Source organism: Oncorhynchus gorbuscha, unplaced genomic scaffold, assembly GCF_021184085.1.
Source record: "Oncorhynchus gorbuscha isolate QuinsamMale2020 ecotype Even-year unplaced genomic scaffold, OgorEven_v1.0 Un_scaffold_4398, whole genome shotgun sequence".
In the NCBI taxonomy this organism is placed as follows: Eukaryota; Metazoa; Chordata; class Actinopteri; order Salmoniformes; family Salmonidae; genus Oncorhynchus; species Oncorhynchus gorbuscha.
This window is the reverse complement of record NW_025745286.1, coordinates 64-15495: the sequence shown is the minus strand read 5'-3', so window position 1 is coordinate 15495 and position 15432 is coordinate 64. Positions and strand designations below refer to the sequence as shown.

Sequence of the window (15432 nt, the reverse complement as noted above, 5' to 3'; positions counted from 1 at the left end):
GGTTTTTTACGGCCCCTGGGATGATCTTGATTTATTATTAGAACCGGCCCGCAGACCGCAGCAAGCCGGCAGCCCGCAGATCTTTTACACGCACCAATACTACATTTCCCACAATGCAACGGTGACGCACCGAGCAGTAGGCTGCTTCATTTCAATATTTATTGGCACAGCAGTTGTCAGCATCACAGTAAAATTAACTTTCAGATACCCATCAAAAATGGCAAAACGGAAGGTGGACACTGAGAACCGGGGGTTTCAAACAAGGTGGGAGTCGGAGTATTTGTTCACGGAGGTAGCTGGAAAACCTGTGTGTCTTCTGTGTGGAGAAAGTGTGGCGGTACTGAAAGAGTATAATCTGAGACGACATTATGAAACGAAACACGCGGACAAAAACAAGAATATGGACATGGAACAAAGGCTACAAAAGGCAGAGGAATTAAAACGAGGCCTCAAATCTCGACAGGCTCTGTTCAAAAAGCCAAATCACAAGGCCAGGCTGCTGTCAAGGCCAGTTTTATTTTGGCAGAAGAGATCGCTAAATCAGCCCGGCCATTTACGGAGGGGATTTCATCAAAAACTGCATGATTAAAGTTTGTGACGAAGTTTGCCCAGAAAAAAGGCAACTCTTTTTAAATGTGAGTCTGAGCAGAAACACCATTGCCGAGAGAGTAGACCAGTTGTCCATCAATCTAAAAGAGCAGCTTGTGAAAAGGGAAAAGATTTCATTGCATATTCCTTGGCTGTGGATGAGAGCACCGACATTTCTGACATTGCCCAGTTGTCAATTTTCATCCGCGGAGTGGACTCCAGCCTAAGCGTGACAGAGGAGTTTTGGCTTTACGTCCTATGCATGGCACAACTACGGGGCATGATTTGTATGAAGAGGTGTCAAGATGTGTAAATGAGATGGAGCTGCCTTGGGAAAAACTCGTGGGTTTGACAACCGACGGAGCACCTGCGATGTGTGGACACAGGAGCGGACTGGTGGCGAAGATACGGGAAAGATGCAAGAGGAAAACGCGACAGGTGAGCTGACAGCTTATCATTGTATCATACACCAGGAAGCGTTGTGCGGTAAAGCCTTGAAAATGGAGCATGTAATGAGCATCATCACGCACAGTTAACTTTATCAGAGCCAAAGGTTTGAATCACCGCCAGTTCAAGGCATTTCTGACGGAGTTAGAAACGGAGCATGGTGATTTGCCTTATCACACAGAGGTGCGATGGCTAAGCCAGGGAAAGGTGCTTCAAAGATGTTTCGAGCTTCGTGAGGAGATTTGTCTGTTCTTGGACAGCAAAGGGAAAGACACAACACAACTCCGAGACGAAATGTTTCTGTGTGAAATGGCTTTTCTGTGTGACATTACGAGTCATCTGAATGCAATGAACTTGCAGCTGCAGGGTCGGGATCGTGTCATCTCTGATATGTACAGTACAGTGAAGGCATTTAAAACCAAACTGACTCTGTGGGAGACGCAGATGCGGAAAGAAAATTTGAGCCACTTTCCCAGCTGCCAGACCATGAAAGAGAAGCTCTCTACCAGTGCGTTCCCGAGCGCACAGTTGGCTGATAAAATAGGTATGCTTGCCGCTGACTTTCGACGCCGATTTGCTGACTTTGAAGCACAAAAAGCAGGTTGGAACTGCTCGGTAACCCATTTGCTGTTGACGTGGAAAGCTCACCACCAAACCTCCAAATGGAGTTGATTGACCTCCAATGCAATGATGCACTGAGGGCAAAATATGCGGCAGTGGGTGCTGCGGAGTTCGCCCGTTTCCTCCCGACACAATGCCCCAGCTGCGCATCCAGGCTGCTCAAACGTTGTCTATGTTTGGCAGCACATACCTGTGTGAACAACTGTTTTCTTTGATGAACTTGAACAAAACATCACACAGAAGTCGACTTACTGCTGAACACCTCCACTCAATTCTGAGGATTTCCTCAGCTCAGAGCCTTACCCCGAACATTGATGAACTTGTGGAAAAGATGGGACACCACCAAGTATCACCCTCAACCTCAAACAAGTGAACATTACTGTGCAATCACATATTTAGAGTTTTTACTCAGTTCAAGTTTAAAAGTTAAAGTTTAATATTTGTTTTCACTGCATGTTACTTCTCCTTAAACAAAGTGTTGTTTTTGATTAATAGATTTTTGCACTTTATTTTATTGTATTTCAATCCAATTATATTTTAAAAATATTTCAGTTGAGTGGATGATAGAAAATTGCTATTATTGTTTTTTTCTTTGAAGTAAATTTAGCCCACTTTTGCTAAAATAGAAAATATAGGCTACTGATGGTGCCTTGAATACCGGTTTCTTTCATTTAATGTTCATGTTATGGGGATTTTTATATAAAGGAAATTTGTCTTTTGTGTCTGTTGAAAATTAAAGATTACTGACAGAGCCATAAGAAAATATTGCTTTATTTATCTGATCATATTGGAATATATTTGTTAGGTTTTCAGTAGGTTCAATTAGGTTCACTAGACTATATGCGTCATTTAAAAAATTTTCAATGAACATTCGAACAGTCCGGCCCTCGGCTTGTAGCTAAATTTTTTATTTGGCCCTCCGTCCATTTGACTTTGACACCCCTGGTCTAAAGCATCTGACCAAGAACAAGAAACAATATTTTGTTTCAACTTTAGTGGAATTTTCCGCTCTGCCTGGCCTTAGATTCCTCTTTTGCGTTCTGTATCAAATATTTTTTTGAGATAGGCTATAGCAAGTAGGAGAATCACTCTGCCCTGCTCCGTGAGACGCCGTTCTTTACTGCGGGCGCTGTTCAAGTAGCAGCATCACTCTGCCCTGCTCTGAGACGCTGTTCTTTACTGCGGGCGCTGTTCAAGTAGGAGCATCACTCTGCCCTGCTCCGAGACGCCGTTCTTTACTGCGGGCGCTGTTCAAGTTCAAATAGGCTGAACCATCATGTCACCATATCATCAATCATTGTCGATAGACGATGCAGTCATAACATCGCCCCAACTCTGTGGATGACTGTGGCAGGGGCTGCAGTGAGTCTATAATAGAGATCTGTGTGTGTGTGTGTGTCCTCTACTAGGTGAGTCTGTGGATGACTGTGGCGGGGGCTACAGTGAGTCCATAGCAGAGATGTGTGAGGAGCTCCAGAACGGTCTGACCCCTCTCCTCATCGTGACCCCTAATGGACGAGACGAGTCAGGAGCGAACAGAGACTGTTTCCTGCTCAACCCTGCAGCCAAGTCAGCTCTGCATATGAACATGTTCAGATTCCTAGGTAGGTATCCTCCCCCTCCGCTCCCTGACCCCTGACCTCTAACCCTGCAGCCAAGTCAGCTCTGCATATGAACATGTTCAGATTCTTAGGTAGGTATCCTCTCCTTCTGCTCCCTGACCCCTGACCCTGCAGCCAAGTCAGCTCTGTACCTAACTATGTTCAGATTCTTAGATAGGTACCCTCTCTCTCCGCTCCCTGACCCCTGACCCTGCAGCCAAGTCAGCTCTGTACCTAACTATGTTCAGATTCCTGGGGAAAGTATAGCCCTAAAACAGGGCTCTCCAACCCTGTTCCTGGAGAGAGACCCTCCTGTAGGTTTTTAACTCCAACCCTGTTCCTGGAGAGAGACCCTCCTGTAGGTTTACACTCCAACCCTGTTCCTGGAGAGAGAACCTCCTGTTGGTTTTTAACTCCAACCCTGTTCCTGGAGAGAGACCCTCCTGTAGGTTTTAACTCCAACCCTGTTCCTGGAGAGAGACCCTCCTGTAGGTTTACACTCCAACCCTGTTCCTGGAGCGATACCCTCCTGTAGGTTTTAACTCCAACCCTGTTCCTGGAGAGAAACCCTCCTGTATGTTTTAACTCCTGAAATGTCGGTTAATGGCTCAGCACTACCATCCGGGCAGTTCGTCCTCAGTCTAAACCCTTTCCCAGTCTAATAGAGATGTGAAACGTTTGACCTCTGTCATTGCCAACAAAGGGTATATAACAAACTTTTGAGATAAACTTTTGTTATTGACCAAATACTTATTTTCCACCATAATTTGCAAATAAATGAATTAAACATCCTACAATGTGATTTTCTGGAGAGAAAACAAATCTAATTTTGTCTGTCATAGTTGTAGTGTACCTATGATGAAAATTACAGGCCTCTCATCTTTTTAAGTGGGAGAACTTGCACAATTGGTGGCTGACTAAATACTTTTTTGCCCCATTGTATCTCTGTTCTTTATCTCTGTCCTTTATCTCTGTCTCAACCCTAACCCAGTCTAATGGAGATCTCTGTCCTCTGTCTCAACCCTAACCCAGTCTAATGGAGATCTCTGTCTCAACCCTAACCCAGTCTAATGGAGATCTCTGTCCTGTATCTCTGTCTCAACCCTAACCCAGTCTAATGGAGATCTCTGTCCTGTATCTCTGTCTCAACCCTAACCCAGTCTAATGGAGATCTCTGTCCTGTATCTCTGTCCTGTATCTCTGTCCTGTATCTCTGTCTCAACCCTAACCCAGTCTAATGGAGATCTCTGTCTCAACCCTAACCCAGTCTAATGGAGATCTCTGTCCTGTATCTCTGTCTCAACCCTAACCCAGTCTGATGGAGATCTCTGTCCTTTATCTCTGTCTCAACCCTAACCCAGTCTAATGGAGATCTCTGTCCTTTATCTCTGTCCTTTATCTCTGTCCTGTATCTCTGTCCTTTATCTCTGTCCTTTATGTCTGTCCTTTATCTCTGTCCTGTATCTCTGTCCTTTATCTCTGTCCTTTATCTCTGTCCTTTATCTCTGTCCTTTATCTCTGTCCTGTATCTCTGTCTCAACCCTAACCCAGTCTAATGGAGATCTCTGTCCTGTAGGAGTGCTCCTGGGAATAGCCATCCGTACCGGATCCCCTCTCAGTCTCAACCTGGCTGAACCTGTCTGGAAACAGCTGGCTGGGATGAACCTCACCATCGCTGACCTTAGTGAGGTACTGAACCTGCACTGTCTGCTCGTGTGTGTCTGTGTTGACTGTCAGTAAGTTCAGGACTTAGTTAGAAGTGTGTGTGTGTGTGTGTTGGGAGGGAGGGGTGCTGTGGGAGGGAGGGGTGCTGTGGGAGGGAGGGAGGAGTGCTGTGGGAGGGAGGGGTGCTGTGGGAGGGAGGGAGGAGTGCTGTGGGAGGGAGGGAGGGGTGCTGTGTGTGTGTTGGGAGGGAGGGGTGCTGTGTGTGTGTTGGGAGGGAGGGGTGCTGTGTGTGTGTGTTGGGAGGGAGGGGTGCTGAGGGAGGGAGGGGTGCTGTGTGTGTGTTGGGAGGGAGGGGTGCTGAGGGTGGGAGGGGTGCTGTGCTCTGACTGTGTTGACTACATGTACCTTCTACTGTAGTTAACAGGCTGGGTTATAGTGTTGACTACTACTACTGTAGTTAACAGGCTGGGTTATAGTGTTGACTACTACTGTAGTTAACAGGCTGGGTTATAGTGTTGACTACATGTACCTTCTACTGTAGTTAACAGGCTGGGTTATAGTGTTGACTACATGTACCTTCTACTGTAGTTAACAGGCTGGGTTATAGTGTTGACTACATATACCTTCTACATGCTGGGTTATAGTGTTGACTACATGTACCTTCTACTGTAGTTAACAGGCTGGGTTATAGTGTTGACTACATGTACCTTCTACAGGCTGGGTTATAGTGTTGACTACATGTACCTTCTACTGTAGTTAACAGGCTGGGTTATAGTGTTGACTACATGTACCTTCTACTGTAGTTAACAGGCTGGGTTATAGTGTTGACTATATATACCTTCTACTGTAGTTAACAGGCTGGGTTATAGTGTTGACTACATGTACCTTCTACAGGCTGGGTTATAGTGTTGACTACATGTACCTTCTACTGTAGTTAACAGGCTGGGTTATAGTGTTGACTACATGTACCTTCTACTGTAGTTAACAGGCTGGGTTATAGTGTTGACTACATGTACCTTCTACTGTAGTTAACAGGCTGGGTTATAGTGTTGACTACATGTACCTTCTACAGGCTGGGTTATAGTGTTGACTACATGTACCTTCTACTGTAGTTAACAGGCTGGGTTATAGTGTTGACTACATGTACCTTCTACTGTAGTTAACAGGCTGGGTTATAGTGTTGACTACTACTACTGTAGTTAACAGGCTGGGTTATAGTGTTGACTACTACTACTGTAGTTAACAGGCTGGGTTATAGTGTTGACTACATGTACCTTCTACTGTAATTAACAGGCTGGGTTATAGTGTTGTCATGACTGTAGTTAACAGGCTGGGTTATAGTGTTACTACTACTGTAGTTAACAGGCTGGGTTATAGTGTTGACTACATGCACCTTCTACTGTAGTTAACAGGCTGGGTTATAGTGTTGACTACATGTACCTTCTACTGTAGTTAACAGGCTGGGTTATAGTGTTGACTACATGTACCTTCTACTGTAGTTAACAGGCTGGGTTATAGTGTTGACTACATGTACCTTCTACTGTAGTTAACAGGCTGGGTTATAGTGTTGACTACATGTACCTTCTACTGTAGTTAACAGGCTGGGTTATAGTGTTGACTACATGTACCTTCTACTGTAGTTAACAGGCTGGGTTATAGTGTTGACTACTACTACTGTAGTTAACAGGCTGGGTTATAGTGTTGACTACATATACCTTCTACTGTAGTTAACAGGCTGGGTTATAGTGTTGACTACATGTACCTTCTACAGGCTGGGTTATAGTGTTGACTACATGTACCTTCTACTGTAGTTAACAGGCTGGGTTATAGTGTTGACTACATGTACCTTCTACTGTAGTTAACAGGCTGGGTTATAGTGTTGACTACATATACCTTCTACTGTAGTTAACAGGCTGGGTTATAGTGTTGACTACATATACCTTCTACTGTAGTTAACAGGCTGGGTTATAGTGTTGACTACATGTACCTTCTACTGTAGTTAACAGGCTGGGTTATAGTGTTGACTACATATACCTTCTACTGTAGTTAACAGGCTGGGTTATAGTGTTGACTACATGTACCTTCTACAGGCTGGGTTATAGTGTTGACTACATGTACCTTCTACAGGCTGGGTTATAGTGTTGACTACATGTACCTTCTACAGGCTGGGTTATAGTGTTGACTACATGTACCTTCTACTGTAGTTAACAGGCTGGGTTATAGTGTTGACTACTACTACTGTAGTTAACAGGCTGGGTTATAGTGTTGACTACTACTACTGTAGTTAACAGGCTGGGTTATAGTGTTGACTACATGTACCTTCTACTGTAGTTAACAGGCTGGGTTATAGTGTTGACTACATGTACCTTCTACTGTAGTTAACAGGCTGGGTTATAGTGTTGACTACATGTACCTTCTACTGTAGTTAACAGGCTGGGTTATAGTGTTGACTACATGTACCTTCTACTGTAGTTAACAGGCTGGGTTATAGTGTTGACTACATATACCTTCTACTGTAGTTAACAGGCTGGGTTATAGTGTTGACTACTACTACTGTAGTTAACAGGCTGGGTTATAGTGTTGACTACTACTACTGTAGTTAACAGGCTGGGTTATAGTGTTGACTACTACTACTGTAGTTAACAGGCTGGGTTATAGTGTTGACTACATATACCTTCTACTGTAGTTAACAGGCTGGGTTATAGTGTTGACTACTACTACTGTAGTTAACAGGCTGGGTTATAGTGTTGACTACTACTACTGTAGTTAACAGGCTGGGTTATAGTGTTGACTACTACTACTGTAGTTAACAGGCTGGGTTATAGTGTTGACTACATGTACCTTCTACTGTAGTGTGAGACTGTGTGTGAGAGACTAGTGTTTACTGTGGTACCGTGTGCATCTCTCCTGCGTCCACGCTGTAATCATGAGATTCTGGAACGTGTTCAGCCTGACCGTGATACAGGAAGAGGCTGTTTCCTCACAAAAGCCTCTGTTGTCACGCGGGTTAGCCCCCAAAGCTTTACTGAAGGTTACACAGGAATTTACCCAGCGCCAGAATACAGCCAGAGAGCGTCACTCACCCAGTCATACTGTGTATCCACTCTGATAGTAATCAGAGAGGGCTCGCATGCAAAATGTGAGTTATGACTTTCACTTAAAACAATGTCAAAAATGCATTCCTCTCCTAAGAGCCAACTCCCATGAGATTCCCGTTCAAGGTCTCGTAGACTGTAGAGATGGACAGTCAAGTGAAAACACACATTTAGATGGAAAACACATACAACTATAGGCAAGGCCACTGGTCTTTTCTCGTGTCATTTCTACACTTGTATTTGAATGGAGTGCTGTTCTCTTCCTCTTCAGGTGGATAAAGACTTTATACCTGGCCTGATGTACATCAGAGACAACGAGGCCACGGCTGAGGAGTTTGAGGGCATGACTCTCCCCTTCACAGTCCCTAACGCCAGCGGACAGGATATCCAGCTCAGCTCTAAATACTCCCACATCACCCTGGAGAACAGGGCCGAGTATGTCCGCCTCGCCATCAACTACAGGTGAAAACAACTACATATATATCACCAGTGTTCCCTCTAAACTGGGTGCTACCGATCACCAGTGTTCCTACTGATCACCAGTGTTCCTACTGATCACCAGTGTTCCTACTGATCACCAGTGTTCCCTCTAAACTGGGTCCTACCGATCACCAGCGTTCCCTCTAAAGTGGGTGCTACTGATCACCAGCGTTCCCTCTAAAGTGGGTGCTACTGATCACCAGCGTTCCCTCTAAACTGGGTGCTACCGATCACCAGCGTTCCCTCTAAACTGGGTGCTACCGATCACCAGCGTTCCCTCTAAACTGGGTGCTACCGATCACCAGCGTTCCCTCTAAACTGGGTGCTACCGATCACCAGTGTTCCTACTGATCACCAGCGTTCCCTCTAAACTGGGTGCTACTGATCACCAGTGTTCCCTCTAAACTGGGTGCTACTGATCACCAATATTCCCTCTAAACTGGGTGCTACTGATCACCAGTGTTCCCTCTAAACTGGGTGCTACCGATCACCAGCGTTCCCTCTAAACTGGGTGCTACCGATCACCAGTGTTCCTACTGATCACCAGCGTTCCCTCTAAACTGGGTGCTACTGATCACCAGCGTTCCCTCTAAACTGGGTGCTACTGATCACCAGCGTTGCCTCTAAACTGGGTGCTACTGATCACCAGCGTTCCCTCTAAACTGGGTGCTACTGATCACCAGCGTTCCCTCTAAACTGGGTGCTACTGATCACCAGCGTTCCCTCTAAACTGGGTGCTACTGATCACCAGCGTTCCCTCTAAACTGGGTGCTACTGATCACCAGCGTTCCCTCTAAACTTCGGTGCTACTGATCACCAGCGTTCCCCTCTAAACTGGGTGCTACTGATCACCAGCGTTCCCTCTAAACTGGGTGCTACTGATCACCAGCGTTCCTCTAAACTGGGTGCTACCGATCACCAATGTTCCCTCTAAACTGGGTGCTACCGATCACCAATGTTCCTCTAAACTGGGTGCTACCGATCACCAATGTTCCCTGTAAACTGGGTGCTACCGATCACCAATGTTCCCTCTAAACTGGGTCCTAACGATCACCAATGTTCCCCTCTAAACTGGTTGCTACCGATCACCAATGTTCCCTCTAAACTGGTGCTACTCATCACCAATGTTCCCTCTAAACTGGGTGCTACTGATCACCAGTGTTCCTACTGATCACCAGTGTTCCTACCGATCACCAGTGTTCCCTCTAAACTGGATGCTACTGATCACCAGTGTTCCTACCGATCACCAGTGTTCCCTCTAAACTGGGTGCTACTGATCACCAGTGTTCCTACCGATCACCAGTGTTCCCTCTAAACTGGGTGCTACTGATCACCAGTGTTCCTACTGATCACCAGTGTTCCTACTGATCACCAGTGTTCCTACTGATCACCAGTGTTCCCTCTAAACTGGGTGCTACTGATCACCAGTGTTCCTACCGATCACCAGTGTTCCCTCTAAACTGGGTGCTACTGATCACCAGTGTTCCCTCTAAACTGGGTGCTACTGATCACCAGTGTTCCCTCTAAACTGGGTGCTACTGGTCACCAGTGTTCCCTCTAAACTGGGTGCTACTGATCACCAGTGTTCCCTCTAAACTGGGTGCTACTGATCACCAGTGTTCCCTCTAAACTGGGTGCTACTGATCACCAATGTTCCCTCTAAACTGGGTGCTACTGATCACCAGTGTTCCTACCGATCACCAGTGTTCCCTCTAAACTGGGTGCTACTGATCACCAGTGTTCCCTCTAAACTGGGTGCTACTGATCACCAGTGTTCCCTCTAAACTGGGTGCTACTGATCACCAGTGTTTCCTCTAAACTGGGTGCTACTGATCACCAGTGTTTCCTCTAAACTGGGTGCTACTGATCACCAGTGTTCCCTCTAAACTGGGTCCTACCGATCACCAGTGTTCCCTCTAAACTGGGTGCTACTGATCACCAGTGTTCTACCGATCACCAGTGTTCCCTCTAAACTGGGTGCTACTGATCACCAGTGTTCCCTCTAAACTGGGTGCTACTGATCACCAGTGTTCCCTCTAAACTGGGTGCTACTGATCACCAGTGTTCCCTCTAAACTGGGTGCTACTGATCACCAGTGTTCCCTCTAAACTGGGTGCTACTGATCACCAGTGTTTCCTCTAAACTGGGTGCTACTGATCACCAGTGTTTCCTCTAAACTGGGTGCTACTGATCACCAGTGTTCCCTCTAAACTGGGTCCTACCGATCACCAGTGTTCCCTCTAAACTGGGTGCTACTGATCACCAGTGTTCCTACCGATCACCAGTGTTCCCTCTAAACTGGGTGCTACTGATCACCAGTGTTCCCTCTAAACTGGGTGCTACTGATCACCAGTGTTACCTCTAAACTGGGTGCTACTGATCACCAGTGTTCCCTCTAAACTGGGTGCTACTGATCACCAGTGTTCCCTCTAAACTGGGTGCTACTGATCACCAGTGTTCCCTCTAAACTGGGTGCTACTGATCACCAGTGTTTCCTCTAAACTGGGTGCTACTGATCACCAGTGTTTCCTCTAAACTGGGTGCTACTGATCACCAGTGTTCCCTCTAAACTGGGTCCTACCGATCACCAGTGTTCCCTCTAAACTGGGTGCTACTGATCACCAGTGTTCCTACCGATCACCAGTGTTCCCTCTAAACTGGGTGCTACTGATCACCAGTGTTCCCTCTAAACTGGGTGCTACTGATCACCAGTGTTCCCTCTAAACTGGGTGCTACTGATCACCAGTGTTCCCTCTAAACTGGGTGCTACTGATCACCAGTGTTCCCTCTAAACTGGGTGCTACTGATCACCAGTGTTCCCTCTAAACTGGGTGCTACTGATCACCAGTGTTCCCTCTAAACTGGGTGCTACTGATCACCAGTGTTCCCTCTAAACTGGGTGCTACTGATCACCAATGTTCCCTCTAAACTGGGTGCTACTGATCACCAGTGTTCCTACCGATCACCAGTGTTCCCTCTAAACTGGGTGCTACTGATTACCAGAGTGTGTTGTAGTCTGTCCTCCAGAGTGTGTTGTAGTCTGTCCTCCAGAGTGTGTTGTAGTCTGTCCTCCAGAGTGTGTTGTAGTCTGTCCTCCAGAGTGTGTTGTAGTCTGTCCTCCAGAGTGTGTTGTAGTCTGTCCTCCAGAGTGTGTTGTAGTCTGTCCTCCAGAGTGTGTTGTAGTCTGTCCTCCAGAGTGTGTTGTAGTCTGTCCTCCAGAGTGTGTGTGTAGTCTGTCCTCCAGAGTGTGTGTGTAGTCTGTCCTCCAGAGTGTGTGTGTAGTCTGTCCTCCAGAGTGTGTGTGTAGTCTGTCCTCCAGAGTGTGTGTGTAGTCTGTCCTCCAGAGTGTGTGTGTAGTCTGTCCTCCAGAGTGTGTGTTGTAGTCTGTCCTCCAGAGTGTGTGTTGTAGTTTGTCCTCCAGAGTGTGTGTTGTAGTCTGTCCTCCAGAGTGTGTGTTGTAGTCTGTCCTCCAGAGTGTGTGTTGTAGTCTGTCCTCCAGAGTGTGTGTTGTAGTCTGTCCTCCAGAGTGTGTTTTGTAGTCTGTCCTCCAGAGTGTGTAGTCTGTCCTCCAGAGTGTGTAGTCTGTCCTCCAGAGTGTGTGTGTAGTCTGTCCTCCAGAGTGTGTGTAGTCTGTCCTCCAGAGTGTGTGTAGTCTGTCCTCCAGAGTGTGTGTTGTAGTCTGTCCTCCAGAGTGTGTGTTGTAGTCTGTCCTCCAGAGTGTGTGTGTAGTCTGTCCTCCAGAGTGTGTGTGTAGTCTGTCCTCCAGAGTGTGTGTGTAGTCTGTCCTCCAGAGTGTGTGTTGTAGTCTGTCCTCCAGAGTGTGTGTTGTAGTCTGTCCTCCAGAGTGTGTGTGTAGTCTGTCCTCCAGAGTGTGTGTTGTAGTCTGTCCTCCAGAGTGTTGTGTGTTTGTGTGTCTCTTCAAGTAGGACTGAGAATTACCAGGGACCTCACAATATATCACTTAGGTGCCGATACTGATATGAATATTTTTTAAAACAAATTAATACCTGGAATCACGTATCAAAATAATCGTCCAAAACTACACTGAACCAAAATAGAAACGCAACATGCAACAATCTCAGGTTTTACTGACTCAGTTCATAGAAGGAAATCAGTCAAATGAAATACATTCATTAGGTCCTAATCTATGGAGGTCACATGACTGGGAATACATTCATTAGGTCCTAATCTATGGAGGTCACATGACTGGGAATAATACATTCATTAGGTCCTAATCTATGGAGGTCACATGACTGGGAATACATTCATTAGGTCCTAATCTATGGAGGTCAAATGACTGGGAATACATTCATTAGGTCCTAATCTATGGAGGTCACATGACTGGGAATACATTCATTAGGTCCTAATCTATGGAGGTCAAATGACTGGGAATACATTCATTAGGTCCTAATCTATGGAGGTCACATGACTGGGAATACATTCATTAGGTCCTAATCTATGGAGGTCAAATGACTGGGAATGCATTCATTATGTCCTAATCTATGGAGGTCACATGACTGGGAATACATTCATTAGGTCCTAATCACATGACTGGGAATACATTCATTAGGTCCTAATCTATGGAGGTCACATGACTGGGAATACATTCATTAGGTCCTAATCTATGGAGGTCAAATGACTGGGAATGCATTCATTATGTCCTAATCTATGGATGTCACATGACTGGGAATACATTCATTAGGTCCTAATCACATGACTGGGAATACATTCATTAGGCCCTAATCTATGGATGATGTCACATGACTGGGAATCCAGATAAAAACAAAGATGAGGCGGTGGATCAGAAAACCAGTGAACAGAATAAAGCATAGCAGTGTGAACAGACAACACAGAGTTACAACACAGAGTTACACCAATCAGTATCTGACCAGCATTCACATCATGCAGCAGATACATCTCCTTCACATAGAGTTGATCAGGCTGTTGATTGTGGCTTGTGGAATGTCGTCCCACTCCTCTTCAATGGCTGTACGAAGTACAAAGTGCTGGATATTGATGGGAAACTGGAATACGCTGTCGTGCAGGTCGATCCAGAGCATCCCAAACATGCTCAATGGGTGACATGTATGGTAAGGGTAGGCCATGGAAGAACAGAGACATTCTCAGCTTCCAGGAATTGTGTTCAGATCCTTGCGACATGGGGCTGTGCATTATCCTGCTGAAACATGAGGTGATGGAGGAGGATGAATGGCACAACAATGGGCCCCAGGATCTCGTCACGATATCTCTGTGCATTCAAATTGCCGTCGATAAAATGCAATTGTGTTCATTGTCCGTAGCTTATGCCTGCCCATACTATAACCCCACCATGGGGGCTCTCTGTTCACAACGTTGACATCAGTAAACACCATACCATAACCCCCACCATGGGGCTCTCTGTTCACAACGTTGACATCAGTAAACACCATACCATAACCCCCACCATGGGGGCTCTCTGTTCACAACGTTGACATCAGTAAACACCATACCATAACCCCCCCACCATGGGGCCCTCTGTTCACAACGTTGACATCAGTAAACACCATACCATAACCCCACCATGGGGCTCTGTTCACAACGTTGACATTAGCAAACTGCACACGGTGTCTGCTATCTGCCCGGGACAGTTGAAACCAGGATTCATCCGTGAAGAGCACACTTCTCCAGCATGACAGTGGCCATCGAAGGTGAGCATGAAGTCGGTTACGACGCAGAACTGCAGTCAGATCAAGACTCTAGTGAGGATGACAAGCACGCAGATGAGCTTTCCTGAGACGGGTTCTGACAAGTTTGTTCAGGAAATCTTTGGTTGTGCGAACCCACAGTTTCATCAGCTGTTCGGTGGCTGGTCTGACAATCCCACAGGTGAAGAAGCCGGATGTGGAGGTCCTGGGTTGGCGTGGTTACACGTGGTCTGCGGTTGTGAGGCAGGTTGGACTTCCACATTCTCTAAAACAACATTGGATGTGGCTTATGGTAGAGAAATGAACATTCAATGCTCTGACAACAGCTCTGGTGGACATTCCTACAGTCAGCATACCAAGTGTACGCTCCTCAAAACTTGAGACATCTGTGGCCTTGTGTTATGTGACAAAACTGCACATTCTAGAGTGGCCTTTTATTGTCCCCAGCACAAGGTGCACCTGTGTAATGATCATTCTCTTTAATCAGCTTCTTGATATGCCACACCTGTCAGGCGGATGGATAAAAATCTGTGCACAAAATTTGAGAGAAATAAGGTTTTTGTTGAGTATGGAACTTTTCAGGGACTTTCTATGACAGCTCATGAAACATGGGACCAACACTTTGCTTTTTATATTTTTGTTCAGTATAATATTGCGGAATGTAACTGTAGGGATTTCTGTTCTCTATATTCATCCTGGTTTTACCACGTGTCCCTGTCTGTCTCCCCCAGGCTCCATGAGTTTGATGAGCAGGTGTCAGCTGTGAGGGAAGGGATGGCTCGGGTCGTACCTGTCCCTCTGCTCTCCCTCTTCACAGGATATGAGCTAGAGACAATGGTAAGTACAAACAGAACTAGTTTACAGTGAAGCGGGGTAGATACTGTTGAATGATCCCACAGTTTTATTGTGCAACATTCTGATCCGCTTGTATTCCACAGGCATTAATAGCATCTAGAATACTATTTGGCTTCATTGAAGGCTATATGGAACTCTGTCATGTTGTCTCGCTCTCTGTCTCTCTATCTCTTTCAGTGTCTGTCTCTCTGTCTCTCTCTCTCGCGCTCTCTGTCTCTCTATCTTTTTCAGTGTCTCTCTTTCAGTGTCTGTCTCTCTGTCTCTCTCAGTGTCTGTCTCTCTGTCTCTCTCTCTGCTCTCTGTCTCTCTATCTTTTTCAGTGTCTCTCTTTCAGTGTCTGTCTCTCTGTCTCTCTCTCTCGCGCTCTCTGTCTCTCTATCTTTTTCAGTGTCTCTC

At 46.0% G+C, this 15432-nt stretch overlaps 1 protein-coding gene across 2 annotated transcripts in view; it reads left to right on the top strand.

Annotated features, from left to right (window-relative positions):
- LOC124018230 (E3 ubiquitin-protein ligase HERC2-like) overlaps positions 1 to 15228 on the top strand; it is a 34654-nt gene extending 19426 nt beyond the window's left edge. For both annotated transcript variants that reach the window (XM_046333491.1, XM_046333490.1), the window contains exons 10-13: positions 3066 to 3260; positions 4834 to 4946; positions 8289 to 8479; positions 14913 to 15228. In XM_046333491.1, coding sequence (XP_046189447.1) covers positions 3066 to 3260; positions 4834 to 4946; positions 8289 to 8479; positions 14913 to 15048 — 635 coding nt within the window. In that variant the 3' untranslated portion in view covers positions 15049 to 15228. The remainder of the gene's footprint in view (positions 1 to 3065; positions 3261 to 4833; positions 4947 to 8288; positions 8480 to 14912) is intronic.
- Positions 15229 to 15432: the final 204 nt, after the last annotated feature.